The sequence below is a fragment of the Nematolebias whitei genome, chromosome 10 (assembly GCF_014905685.2).
Source record: "Nematolebias whitei isolate Nwh7 chromosome 10, NemWhi1, whole genome shotgun sequence".
NCBI classification, from domain to species: Eukaryota; Metazoa; Chordata; class Actinopteri; order Cyprinodontiformes; family Rivulidae; genus Nematolebias; species Nematolebias whitei.
The window spans coordinates 7,406,126-7,421,403 of NC_056507.1; the positions used below are offsets into that span (position 1 = coordinate 7,406,126).

At 37.8% G+C, this 15,278-nt stretch overlaps 1 protein-coding gene across 1 annotated transcript; it reads left to right on the forward strand.

Annotated features, from left to right (window-relative positions):
- The first annotated feature begins 1,343 nt into the window (after nucleotides 1–1,343).
- On the forward strand, nucleotides 1,344–8,735 carry mgat4c (mgat4 family member C). Its single transcript, XM_037682584.1, is given in 4 exon segments — nucleotides 1,344–1,407; nucleotides 6,518–6,669; nucleotides 7,144–7,291; nucleotides 7,579–8,735. Coding segments are annotated over 4 exon segments (1,521 nt in total).
- Nucleotides 8,736–15,278: the final 6,543 nt, after the last annotated feature.

The window sequence follows — 15,278 nt, forward strand, 5'->3', positions numbered from 1 at the left end:
TTAAGGGAATATGATGTAACAAAGGAAAAGAAGATTCCTGGACCACTCATCTAATATGCACTGCCAGAGAAACATAAATGACATCGAGGACAAATTCAAATAAGTTTATGGCAGTTTTGGTCTATAGCACACATGGGAAAAAATTAGAAAACATTCTGCAGGGGTTTTTTTTTCAAGCTTTTATTTAAATTCCAACCCTCATCTATGGTCATGATTTATGAAGCAGAAACAAAATAACAAGATCCCAGAAACGAGCTGAATACTCTGCATGGTGGACAGGCTTAGCTTTAGACGTAATGTGAGCAGCTCAATGATGCTGGTGGACATCACAAAGGATATGTCATAGATGCTTCCCTCTAGAGATTTTATGGGCACATCCCACAGAGAAGACAATCTTAGACAGACCCATAACTTTCCAGAGAGAAGATGAAGATTCTGTGACCTGGAAAAGGAGCTGGAGAGTCTCACTGGGGACAGGGATGTCTCTGTTTCCCTCCTGGCTCTGGTCTCAAACCACAGATAAACAAGAAAAATCATGGATGGATGTGCAGTTTTTCATTGTTTTACTGTCTTGTATGATGTTAGTATGAAATGTATCTTGGTTATCGTCCATTAGAAAGATAAAACACGTGATGAACTTGATGTACAATAATTTCACAGACCACTCTGTCTTTAGGTTAGTGATTACATAGTGTTTAGATAGATATGTAAAGTTAGTTACAGTCGAGAAGAAGGTTGCTGGATCAAATCCCAGCCTGAGACCTTTCTGAGTTTGCATGTGCTCTCCGTGCATGTGTGGGTTTTCTCCGGGTACTTCAGTTTCCTCCCACAGACCAAAAACATGCATGTTAGGCTGATTGGCAACTCTAAATTGTCCCTAGGTGAGTGAGAGAGTGAATGGTTGTTTGTCTCTATGTGTCCCTGTGATGGACTGGAGACATGTCCAGGGTGACCCCCGCATCTCGCACAGTGATGGCTGGGCGTGGGCACTAGTGACCCCCGTAACCCAAGGAGAAGAAGCCTGTAAAGATAATGGATGGAAGGATGGGTGCATGCCTAAAACTTTTTTTATAAACTTTTTAGGCTTCAGTCTATGGATGTTGATGTTTATTCAAGCTTTTCAATCTCCAAAGAGAAATAAAATGCATGCCCAAGTGTCAACATTTGTGCAGCTAATTATATTTCCTGTTAGCACGGGAAACATAAATTCATCATCGTTTTTTTTATTTTTTACAGGTCTCCACATGATTTTTCATTTCCTTTGTTTATCATTCTCACTCCCTGGGGTACTCGCGTCTCAGCACATCAACATAAATCTCTGCTGGCTTTGACGTCAAGGACTGATGTGGGGAAGATTTTCAGCTGGGGCCATTTCCAAACCCCACGGCACTGGTATGTGACAACCAGGTGATGTTTTCCTTGGAGGGTTTTTGGAGGCTGTCTAACCAGGTCTTTTTTTTTTATCTTGTCCCATTTGAGAGCAACTTATATATAAAAAAAAAGTCTAGGAGGATGACTTTCTTGTAGTCAGAATGCTAATACAAACTGCAAAGTATACTGAATATTTAATACAGAGGGGAAACATATGGAAACCTTAACCAAACTGACAGGCATATTCACTAAAATTGAACTGGGGTGTTATCTGCTCTATTTTTACTTTTTCATCGTATCTGCTCAGTCTCGGCCTCATACTCACGAAGCAAATGGTGCTAGATATATGCTGAAACAAAAACCCATTAAATTTAGCAGATGGGAGTAATTTGCACTCCTTTTCCATCAGAACATACAGATTACTGTTGCTTTTATTGCACAGTTTTACTATGTCTGTCACAATCGCATAAGAAACACAAGGCACGAAGAGACAGATAAAAGGTTTTCTCACAATAAGCTGCAGCAGCAGCGGTACAGGAAAACTTCTTAGAACTTAATGAAATACGTCTCACTTTATCATGAAGGAATCATGTTGAAGATGACTTTTCTTAACCGGTAAGTCACATTTTGTGTCATTTCTTCCCATTTGTTACTTAAAGCGCTTACTTACTAAAGTGCTTTGAGCATCTCAATAAGACAGAGAGGTGCTATATACAGTATAGTCCATTTATTCACTCTACCTTTATTTATACAGGTTAGTCCCATTGAGCCTCAGGGACTCATTTACAAGAGAGACCTGATTTTAACAAAGAGTGATGACAACAAAGGCAATAAAAGACAATCTTTAAAGAAAGCATACGAACTGAGAAGAACAAATTAAAGAAAATGGTAATAAAAAAATTAGACAAAAACAGCTAGGTTGTAACCATATTTACTTAATACATTTATTACAACAAAGATTAATCTGAACAATGGAGTACTCTATCCCCATCTGGAGGATTTGGACCACAGTCCCATTCTTTAACACGTGAATGGGACTGGTGTTTCTGCAAAAGTCATCCCCCCAAATGATTACTTTTAATTCTATTTGTTAATCTTTAAATCTAAAATGTGAAGCCTTGTATGTTTAAATGATCTATAAGCAAGATTTTTTTTTAAATACTGAAAATAAAACCACAGCAAGATTTTACACACATTTTTGACTATTTACTGTATTTGTTGATGCAATAATTTCTGACATCACTGGAAGAGGAGATTAATACATTTTTTTTAATGCTTGCTGTCACATTTTTGTGACACCAAAATTGCAGCATATTGCTAAACTTCATAATATGTTCTTCAGATGGCATGTTTTTCACATTAACTGTGTTGCAAACAGTGCTAATCTTTGAGAGTCCCGTGCTTTTTGCCCTGGTAGATATTCACATAAATGTGCAATGTTTTTTTTTATCTAAATGCTGCTAAATACTTAATTTAAATGTGGGGAAACTGCACCAGCATAGAGACACAGTGTAGTTGTCAGCCAAGTCAGAGGTCCAAACCTCACTTTGAAAATTAGATGTAAAATCTGAAATTAAAATCTGTTTGTGAATCTGGAACAGAATGCTTACACAAAACAATGACAAACTGGTGGACTTTTGTCACATTTGTGCCGCCAACAAGCCCTTTTATGTTAATCACACAGGACTTAACCTCAGAATAGCTCTGGGAACAAGGTGGAGAATGACAGTCGATACGAGTGAGTTCTTGTAGTGGTGATAGGTGAGAGCAATCAGAAAGATAGTGCTGGGGTTTATTTGGTCCAGTGCACATGTGCGAGCAAACACACACACACATACTGTACCCAAGTTTGCATTTCTGTATTTTTTTAGGACAATGCATTGTCTTGCATTAAGTTTTGTGCCTAACCCAACACTTATCCTAAACCTAACCATTACCAGTACATGTCTAACTCTAACCCAAACTCAATTTACACCATAGACCTAAACCTGGTTCACTTTCTTAACCCAAGTCTGTTTATGGATTACCATTTCAAATTCAAGTCAATTTTATTGTCATTCACATTACATGTGGTACGTGAGGTGGAACAAAATTTTGTACTCAAGGTTCCAGTTACATTCAAAAATAACAAAAATGTAAAGTATAAAAACAAACCATATATATCAAAATATACACTAAGATATGCACTAAATGAACGCCAAACAGTACGCTAAAAGATCTAAGATATACGCTAAACATTAATACAGTACTCCCTCATTTATTGCAGAGGATCCATACCCTGAAGACCCGCGATAAGTGAAAAACTACCAAGTAGGAATAGTAGTACAAGCAGAAGGTAGTAGTTTATCTCTCTCTCTTTATATACATATATAAAAAAAAAAAAAAAAAAAAAAAAAAAAAAAAAAAAATATATATATATATATATATATATATATGAAGGCATTTTAAACCCTTCCCACTCTTGCAATGTTTTAAACTATGTTTCTAAACTCTAAACGCTCTAAAAGAGCACAGAATGTCATGATTTCAGCTCTCTGCCTCCGCTTCTCTCAGCCACCTGCAAGCGCTCTTGGCCACGCCCACTTTTCCGCTTTGCACGGTGAACAGCTGATCAGCTGCAGCAGGGAGTTTATCTTGCAGTATGGGCTGTACAAAGCTGCAGGAGGAAGCTTTTTCTGCAGCTCTGGGCTGCACAGATGTGCAGCAGCTGCTAAATAATTTAACATTATTTATTTTAAATAAAAAATCCATGCCGATCGTGCGGCTCATCCATCAATCAGTTAATTGCGTGTCAAGTTCAATCTTATTATGAAAAACTGAGATAGAGCGAGTCTGCGATAAATGAACCGCGAAGTAGCGAGTGACTATTGTAATGTAAAACAATACGGCGTAACAACAACAGCACAGGCATGAGTCTGTGGTGAGCAGATGGGTATGAATGATTACAGCAGCATGAGATAATCAGCAGCACAGATAAGTCACATATCACCAATTAAAGTGGCATTACAGTTATTATTACAATATTTCTGACATGGTTGGCGATTTTACCAGAAAATGTCACAAACTGTAGCAAAAAGAAGCAAAACTAGGTGCACATACACAAAGCAGAATGGATATTTAACAGTTTCAGACTGTTGAAAATGTGTTTTAAAAAATAGTTCAGATATATGTGAGGGACTTAACTCTTAGGATGGCAGCTCTACCAAAATACATCAGTCCATTTCACTGCCACAGCTCAGCCCAGAATTCAGGAACATAATAATAAACACACACAAGCCTCCTGCTAATGGATGCTAACAGGGATCTCACATCATTATCCACAGACCTTTAATCAGGAAGTCTTTCTCATAGGCTACCATATTTTATAATCTACTAATGTAAGGTGTGCAAGTCTGCACGGTAATGTTGGAGGTGTTCAGCTGAGCACTTCTGCCACAGTTAAACCTAGAGGAGCAAACATGTGTTTCTCTGCTGTGCCTATGGCTCTATGAGCCTCTTACCCTCTTCTTCACTGGTGCCCACACTGAATTATTTAAACAGCAGGGACCGCTTTCTTTCTTTCTTTGTCTTGTTCCATCAAGAGTTGGCGTTCAAATCTCAGTTCCGTGAGATCAGCTCTCGTCTTAATTTAAACCACAGAAAATTCCAGTTTAATTTTATACTGTGTCTGAAAACAGGTTTGGCTAGAGTTAAAGCTGCAGCTGGGTTTTCACTTGAAGAGGGACGAGGCGGCGCTGGGAAGCAGAGAGGGAGCTACCTGAGCTGCCTGGTTGTTGCAGCAACAACCGAGATGCTTCCAGAGCAGATGATTCTTCGCATCATTGAACTTCGCTTCAGCAGAACATTGCAACTCTTTTATTCTCTTTGGTTCTTGAAGTAAAACAGTGTTAAAACTAAAACACATGCTTAGTTGCTTAAGATAATAGCGAAGATGCGTCTGTTTCCCTTTTATTTTTTCCTTCATTACTCATAAAGTTGTCTCCATGAGAATGTCAGTTTCACATTTGTAGTTATAATTAGCTGGAGATTTCAGCATTATACAAACATACAAACCAAAAAATAAAACAAGGGTTTTGAGATTTGTCTGTGCTAATCTGGTTTATATTTGGAATCACACTGACATACATTTACTGTGATAAATGCAATGCATTAATGGTCATGAATATTAAATATATTACATTTTTGCATTAATTCTGATGATTTGGTGTAGGTTGCCTGTTTTTTTTACCAATCTTGCAGTTATTTAATGTTAAGTGCTTTTATTCACAGAAAAGTTAATAAATTATTTTCAGTTGGAACAACCTTCAAAATGTGTTTTTGCCTTACATAATATTTGTTTATTTTAATGCACAATGAATGAGTTTAATTTTTATTCGCTTTAAGTCTTGTACTTAAGGGCGATTGGCAATAAAGTTGCTTGACTTATATTCAATAGGGTGATATTTAAATTTTTTTTAAAAAGCACAAGAAGACAAAATAACTTAAAATAGCTATTTTTATTTACCAGACTGTCAGACCTCTGCATTAAATGACTTTTTATTTAATTTAAAAGAATTGAATTTGAAAGATTTCAGTTCATGTAATTAATACTTGATGATGAGTCAGCCCTACACCCATGATGTATGTTCCTGTAAAGTGCCCTGCGACAACTTTATTGTGAGTTGGTGCTGTATGAATAAACAGAATTGCAACTTGAATTGAAAATGTAGTAGTAACACTGACGCTGGTACACAGAAGAAATGTTGGCATCAGCTATTTGTAAAGTAAATACCAAACTAGCTAGAGTCTTAACAGTTTCAGGGTAGAAGCTGTTCCTCAGTCTATTGATTCTACACTTAATGCTCCACAATGTCCAGCCTGAGGGGGGCGGGGCAAAAAGTGTCCTATGTTTAAAGTGTTTTAAATGTGCTTTAAGCAGTAAGACCAATAAAAAGTGTAGTGCAGAGCAAATTTCAGGTTGTGCCAAAAGCCAGGGAATAAAACGGTGTTTTAAAAGTTTTAAAAATGGACAGTGAAGGGGCTCGTCTGATGGGAGGTGGGAGATTGTTCCATAAATTTGGAGCAGCAACAGAAAAAGCTCAGTCTCAACCTGCAGGAGCTTCACCCAACCAGGCCTGATGTGTTTTTCCCTGTATTTCTCCTGCAGATCTTAGCAGTAGCGTGGACAAAATGAGGCTGCTGTGGAAATCCTTGGAGAAGATTAGGTGTCTGAGGAAACGATCCACTATTCCCTTCCTCGGCTTCCTCATCACCTTCCTCCTCTTCCTAAACCTCTACATCGAAGATGGCTATGTGCTGGTTAGTAAACAGACTTTTGTTGCTTTGCTGGGATTTTTCTGAGCAAACTTAAAAAAAAAAAAAAAACACATCTAGGTTTATTTATTTGGTGTCTTAACAGCAAGTTGGAACAAATATTCTTCTGAGTCAAAATACCGTGCGTTGCTCGCTAGCCCGATGACATAGACCTTTTAAACTGACTTGTTTTAAAAGGAGGCATGTTTAAATTTTCGTAATGTGAACCCAAGTGAAAACCATCCAAATGCTGTATCTCTTATGCATGACGTCACTGGAATTTGATGATCAAATTAAGAAGTTTGACTTGTCAGTGAGTCCACATGTTCAGTTCTGCAAATTCCCCAGAGAGGCTTTATCTTTCCTTTTATCCAAAACACTGAGGTTTCGCTCAGCCATTTTCAAAGACGTATTCATGTACGTATATTCTCTTCTGTTGCAATTCTTTTGTTACATTGCACTTTTCACGTTGTGTTACAGGAAGGGGATAAAAGGCAGCTCAGGGAAACATCAGTCCATCCTCCGAGCTCGGAGCGATACGTTCACACCTTCAGAGATCTTAGTAATTTCTCTGGAACCAGTAACATCACATACCGCTATCTTGCTGGAACACCTCTGAATCGCAAAAGTAAGTTTTGTGTTTTTCTTTCAAACCAAGCTCACTTTGACTTGACTTATATTTGTGATTGTGATCTGAGAAAATTAAACTGAACTTCAAGGTTGTGGTGGTTCCTTGTCTAAACATTAAACTACATCAAGGACTTGAAAAACGTGTCCACTTTAGATTGGTAGACTTAACACTAGTAAGATTTTTTATTTATTTTTCCTATTTGGACTCCATGTAATTGTCCTAGAGTTTTTCTAAAATGACACATAATATAAAGAGTAAAGAAGATTTTCATGTTTTGTTCACAGAGTTTCTCACCATTGGGCTGTCATCAGTCAAGAGGAAAAGAGGGAACTACCTCCTGGAGACAATCAAGTCCATCTTTGATCAGTCCAGTTATGAAGAACTGAAGGAGATTGTGGTTGTGGTTCATCTGGCAGACTTTGACCTGGTCTGGTGTGAGAACCTGGTGCAGGAAATCACCAGGAAGTTTGCTCACCACATCATAGCCGGACGCCTCCTGGTCATTCAGGCCCCAGAGGAGTACTACCCTTCTCTGGACGGGCTGAAAAGGAACTACAATGACCCAGAAGACCGGGTCCGGTTCCGCTCCAAGCAGAATGTGGACTACGCCTTCCTCCTCAACTTCTGCACCAACCTGTCACACTTCTACATGATGCTGGAGGACGACGTGCTGTGCTCCAGGAACTTCCTGACAGCGCTGAAAAAGGTGATCACCTCCAGAGAAGGTTCCTACTGGGTGATGCTGGAGTTCTCCAAACTGGGCTACATCGGGAAGCTATACCACTCCAAAGACCTGCCCCGGTTGGCTCATTTCCTCCTCATGTTCTACCAGGAAATGCCTTGTGACTGGCTCCTCATCCACTTCAGGGGTCTGCTGGCTCAGAAGGACGTGATTCGCTTCAAACCCTCACTGTTCCAGCACATGGGCTACTACTCCTCCTATAAAGGGGTGGAGAACAAACTGAAGGACGACGATTTTGAGGAAGACTCCATTGACATTCCCGACAACCCCCCTGCCAACATTTATACAAACATCAACGTCTTTGAAAACTACGATGCCTCCAAGGCTTACAGCACAGTAGATGAATACTTCTGGGGCAAACCTCCCTCCACTGGGGATTTCTTTGTCGTGGTATTTAACAAATCAACCAAAATTTGCAAAATCAAGATTACAACTGGGTCTGATGACCGGCAGAATGACGTTCTCCACCATGGGGCTCTGGAAGTAGGCGAGAAACTAGTTGGGACTAAAAAGGGGAAACAGTGTTCCTCGTACATCACGCTAGGAGAGTTTAAAAATGGCAACATTGAGGTCCAAGATGTGGACCACAAAATAGCCTTTGACATCGAGTGTGTACGCATTGTGGTGACAGCCAGTCAGAAAGAATGGCTCATTATCAGAAGTATAAGTTTATGGACTACACAGCTCGCCAGCCAATGAGGACTACACAAAAACTCTGGTTGGTTTTTAGGATTATTTATTGGTGTATGCTTTTCTGGTTCTTTTATTCATTTTATATGTATTTATTGATACTTATTTTGTAAAGTCAGCTTATGTTTTTATACCTGACCGTTGTAGCCTTTGTGCACCATCTTTATAATAGTTTTAATGACTGTTCAACAGACCTCCCAATGCAACAAATGGTATTGGTGGGTTTGGTTTATTTAATTTAGTATTTTGTCTTTGAACAACCACTTTGTTTATGTATTATTTTTCACATACTTGTCTCATGTATGTATTTTTTTGTTGTTGTTGAAGTTAACTCTGAGTAAAAGTTGTGAAATTGTTATAATCATGTTGCCCAGCCTTACCATGGTGACAGAAGTCATCAGTGGAAGATATAAAACTAACTTTGTATTTTTGAATGTTTTCGTTGACTCTTCAGGAATGTGTTTGTAGTAATGAAATAACATATCGGTCGTCTACTTTCCTGATCTTCTGACAGTGTACTGTTTGTGAGTTACTGAATTTTATTGTCAAATATTTCAACTTTTGAATGATTTAAGACATTAAGTTTGTCTTTGAAAAGATTGTCCAGCTAAAGGTGAATAATTTGAAGAAGGATTTCCCCGCACCAATAGTAGAAGTGTAATTGTACTTGTATTTTTACTGAATTATAACAGATATCAAGGTCCGGCAACCAGACGTGGAAAAGAATGCAGTCGCTCATGATGTTTTGGTATACACACTTCTACCAAACCATCACGGTTCAGTTGTATGGCACAGTCATGTTAAAGTACACGACAAATACATCAGTCACATGTGATAACCACTATACCTGGAAGCAGATGCACGTTATAGTTAAATACATATTGTTGACAGCCTTGACAGAAAAGAAGCAGAGGAAGATATAACACGTTTTTTATAATGAGCTGTGTAGAGATCACAGAGTGATTATAAACACGACTGTCAGTATGGTAAGCATTTATGTTGTATAATTGGGGCTTTGAAAGTACAATTTCTGTGGAAGGCCACTTGTGTATTTACTCAGTATTACAGATATCAAACATTATTTTTGGACACCAGCTCACCTGCTAAGAAGTTAGGTTTTAATGTTTACCATTTATTTAGCTTGCACTTTAAATTACCGTATTTTTCAGACTATATGGTACAATATCGATATTTTCATACATAAGGCGCATTAAGTGAATCAGAACAGTCAGGTAAGTCAAACTTTATTCAACATTCACAATAACCCCATAAAATCGGTTCGAGGTCAGTAGGTACAACCAGCATTAATACATAAGGTGCACTTGATTATAAGGCTCACTGGCAATTATTGAGAGAATTAAAGGATTTTAAGTGCGCCTTATAGTCCAAAAAATACCATAGATATAATTCAGTACTGTGTTGGGTTTTATTTTTCGTCCAGTTAATGTCGGAATAAATTAAGCAAGTACTTTTTTTTGTTTTGTTCTGGTTTGTCAGGTCATTTTATTTAAAACAGTTTTTAAAATGTACTTATTTTTAACTAACATAAATACCTTTTATAGTTTTGAAGTTGATCAAACGTGTTTCACACGTGCTCTGTAGGACACTGGTTACTGTTGAAGTTGAATGAAAAACATAATGTTTTTTATATTTTACCAGTTTAAAAGTCCTACTTTGTTGTTCATGGCATGCTGTTCTGGAGCCGTAATCTCACTAGTAAAATCAGACATTTAGTCATTTGTTTCTGTTGTACTGAACCAGGCCCAAACCATGACACAGAAACGGATTATGTGCTGAACTTACTGACATATGCAGACTTTTCTACCCCTGACTGAGGTCCTGTTTGCACATTGTAGATCTGGAGGGAAACCGTAGCTTTTCTGCTGCGGTTCAGCCGTTCGTGTGCACGAAAACACTCGTTTTCTCTGAAACTGAAGGTTTCTGAATGCAGAGCTCAGAGAGGAGGTTTTTAGGTGTAAATGTTATTTGCTGTCGGGCTTTTATGCACTTGCACAAGCAGCAAAACAACAGCGAACAGCTGATATTGAAGTTCTGGTTTTTGTAGGTTTCAAAAAATGATAATAATAATTTCATGGAGCCTTAGCTTTGACACTCCAAGCACCCCATCTCCATCCCTTTCCAGCAGAAAAAGCTCTTCAGGACTTATCAATAACAATCTTTCTTTTGGTCATTTTTAAACTTTAATAAACAAACTAAAAGGCTTTTATGCTCCTATATTGGATATAACCACGGTGTTACTCATGCTGTTTATAACTTCTTTTATTTGATTTAAATTGCTTTTTGTTGAATTATTATTCTCTGCATCTCGTCTGTGTTCTTTGTTAAAAGCAGGTCTCTCTTGTAAATGAGTCCTTGTGACTCAATGAGACTATCCTGTAAAAATAAAGGTTGAATGAATGAACATGTGCAGCTCATTGAAGCCTGGCATCTGTGTTGCCAGATAAACAATAATGAGCCTTTTTTTAGACATTATTGTACAATACTCCTCGTTTCCTATCTGGCAAGTTTGTCTTGCAAAGAAACTAGAGCGGATAAACATGTTGTTGTTTTTTTTGTTTTGTTTTTTTTACATTCCATGTTGGTTTGCCGTAATAAACATTGAACAAACACTAACATTTTCAGACGTGCAAACAAGGCCCGCTGGTATTTGTACAAAAATGGAGAGGGGAGTTTTTATTCTGTAAATGTTCCCTCGAAGCATTATTATTGTTGTCTTTACATTTTTATTCTTATTTTCTGTTTTAAAGTTTGTTCCTTATTTCGTTGTCTTCTGGGAAGAGCTGGTGATTTATCTGAGCTCACTGACTGGAACTGTTCTGACAGAAATCAGAAGCGTTGTCTTCTTCAGGACCTCACATTAGACTGCACAGTGGAGAAAGACCCAAGTCGATTCGTACTTTGTTTTTTTTCCAGCACAATTTTCCCTCCCAGTAAATTGGTCTGTGTTTGCCTCACTCTCTGCACCAGACAAACATCTTCCCTGGAGCTATCGGATCTCAACTGGTTCTCTCCCTGATGTTGCACTCTCACAGCTTCCTTGTTGCAGCTGTTACATGCCTTGCTCCTCTGTGATCATTATCTTCGAATCACACAATCCACAGCTGCTGCTTTTGGGTAAACTTTGTCCTCTGAAGATGCTTTTCTTTTACAGCCATAATAGCTCTCAAGATACTAAATTTTTCTGTATTTTTCCAGTTACATTTCTCTGCTTCTAATCCAATTTCTACACTGATAAATTATTGTGTTGGGGTAGACATAACTCAAAATGATCAGGTCCTGATGCATGCTCAATAATACAGGTACCGTAATTTTTGCTGTTTTTTTGCATAAATTAGCGTGCGTGTGAATTATACAGCAAAGCAACATATTTATGTTTTTTCCCCATATTTATAAACCAATTTTTGGCTGAGATCTGACAATTTCATTCATTCTGGCATGGAAAATATTGAACAATACCCATTTTCAGCCAGTAGAGTGCCATCGAAGTATGGCAAGCCAAGTGTCTCATTAATAGGCAAAAGTGGATATTAATGAGACACTTGGTTTGTCAAACCGAGACACCTTTGTCTCGCTCCGGAACTCCGGGAGCAAACATCAAATCAGCTACATTTCGCCGCACCGCCCAGGTGAAATGCAGCTGATTTAACCATTTAAGTGCATTTATTAAGGAAAAGTTCAACTGAGACACACCTTTAGTATAATGTCGAGCAAACAAATAATTGTTTTTAAGTGCTTATCTTGTTAAATCTTGAAGAAATTCAGAGCCAGTCCTCTCTCTGCGCTCCCACTTCCACGAATCGGCTTTTAAAATTCAGCTGATTTGACCGTCAAAGTGCATTTATTAAGGAAAAGTTCAACTGAGACACACCTTTGCTAATATTTCGAGCAAACAGTTGTTTTTAAGTATTAATCTTGTTCAATTCTTGTTACAGTCCTCCCATGAATGCTCCCGTGGCCACCATTTGGCAGCCAATCGATTTTTGGCACAACTCTGACCCACGTTTCCGAATTGTCAGCAGTGACGCATAATAGGTGCGATGTATACGGCAAAGCCATGTATTTATAGTTTTTTTCCACTTTATTAGACATATTTGGGCTGATGCAACTTATATGGCGGTGCGACGTGTACGGCAGCAAGTACAGTAGATAAATCTAACACGGCCTCATCCAGAGGACCTGACTCAGCCTTGTTAGACAAACTCAAAGGGGTTTTATTAAAAATTGGAAACCTCAGCAATAGAAAACAGCAAATATGCCCTGTCTTTGTTTACAACTAAATTTGGCAGCACAAGTTTAGCTTTAACACTGTTTGAATATCTCCCCCAAAATTACTCCTGCCAACTCAACAAACGGCTCCAAATATGTGCAATTTGCTGTTTTCCCTCTTTTTTTTTTATACAATTAATATGGAGCGATTTTGGTAGTAAATGATGCATATTTAATGACTTATCATGGATCATACCAATAACAATAAATATTAAATTAAAAACATGTATTTTGATAGCTAAACCTGTAATAAATTTAAAGTGTCAATTGTTATACAGCTTAATTTTATAGAGTCCACTTCAATTGACAGTCACTTCAAAAAGAAATTAGATCCTGCTAATGAAATGTTAGGTTTTGTGATAAATTAATAAATGTTTACATGATGGTGTTCATTCAAATAATTCAATGAATGCAGTAAAGATCTTTGTCATATAGCATGCAGCAACCACTTCAGTGAGACCTGTTGCATGTATTCCCTCAAATACGTGTTTAGTTAGATCAAGATCTTTCTCAAATCATCTTGAGAGGTCCGTTTTTCTTTTCCTTCTGCAGAACATGCCCATTTCCTCACACACAGGTGAAATAAAATTAGAGTTTCCACCATCTCCCATTTAGGTTTATTGGTTTTCCTGCAGCCTCAGAATGCCACTGTTCATTTTAGTGACTGACCATGACCTACGCTTCGGTTGTTTAAATGGATAAGGCCTAAAATTTGTTGCACGTATTCCTCCAGACACACAGTGTTTACCTGCCTGTGAGCTGGAAGCACATGTTGCCTTTGTGTCCACTTACTCCATCTGCTGTTCAGGTGGAAATGAACGGCTTTGATGCGCCTCATGTCCAAGCACAGCAGCTGTGTTGCACCGGTGATATTTTTTGGGGAAAAATTGGTTTCTGATCTTTATTTGAGATAAGATGCCAACCGTAAAGTAGCTGCCTGCTGCAGATTTGTGGACAGATTTACATCTTGAGGATAACAGCAAAAACTGCAAACATTTTTCAAGCCTATGTCAGCAAAGTGCTGTGTGCAGCTTTTTTTGCCAGTAGCATGTTTTGAACTTCAAGTGCAAACCGAACATCCAGAAAAACAGCGTGCACGGGATCAGTTATTTATTTCTTGATGTACAAAAAAAATTGCTCTTTCTTCATGTAGCTGCTAAATATTAAATTGCGCTGACAAAGACGCTGAAAGGCGGGATTACTGATCATTTGCAAAGTATTAACAGCACTCTTCTACACTGCTCCGGATATTTATTTTAGTTATAGATTTTCTGATGCTTTTGCATTTGCTGTAACACAGAGCAACTGAATTTTGATAAGAAAAACAAATATTTCTAAAATCACTTTCCAAAGAGGAGATAAAAAAATAAAAAAAACTATTGATGGTGGATGAGTGTAAGAAAAATAGAGCATTTCAATGACATGGCAGCCTATTTTGTACATGCTCACAATCTTTTTGCATCCTAGGAATTGACATGTAATTAGAGCTGTCCTTACCAGTTTTTTTTGCACCTATCTCACTTTAGTATTATCCTGTCGCCATCACATTTTGTTCATATGTTGAAATAATAATTTACAGGAAACGAAGTGGTATTAAAAAATAGAACAACCTTTTTTTTTTTTTTTTTTTTTTTAAGTCGAGCTGAAAATGTTCTTAGTATTTTGATTTGTGGACATTCCTTCAACATCATTAGAATGTGTTGACTGAAAAAACAAATCTACCAAAAAGATATCCGGAGAAGTGTAAACGGAGTTTCAACTCCCACGTGTGGACAAGTGAGCGTAAGATGTTAGCTGTTTGAAATGTGAGCCGTCTTCCAGTAGGGCATGTACAAAATGCATGAACAAAAGCATTTTCAGTGGATAGGTCATCTCCTTTTTATGATTTACTGTTCAGATTTTGATTTTAAAAATGTTGCTAAGTTTTTTTTTTTCGAAGCGTTCCTGTATCTTACAGCAGGTTTATGTGTTGTGTTTTGTTAAGTGGAGCGAGTATGCAAAGATGTTGTTCTAATGTGTTACTTTCCATTGTTGTATTGTAAGATATATATTTTTATGCATATTATTTCATATGTTGTACTGTAAATAAGTTATTTAAAAGAAAATCTGATTAAACAAATGAATGCTGATTTGTTGTGAATTTACTGCTGGGATTCAACTTTGTGTGAGAGAGCATGGGACCACAACATAGTGGATATGTGTCTGCAGCATAAGGGCTTCAGTACTGGTTGCAGAAAGCAAAAACTTTTCTTGCATGACCCTGAT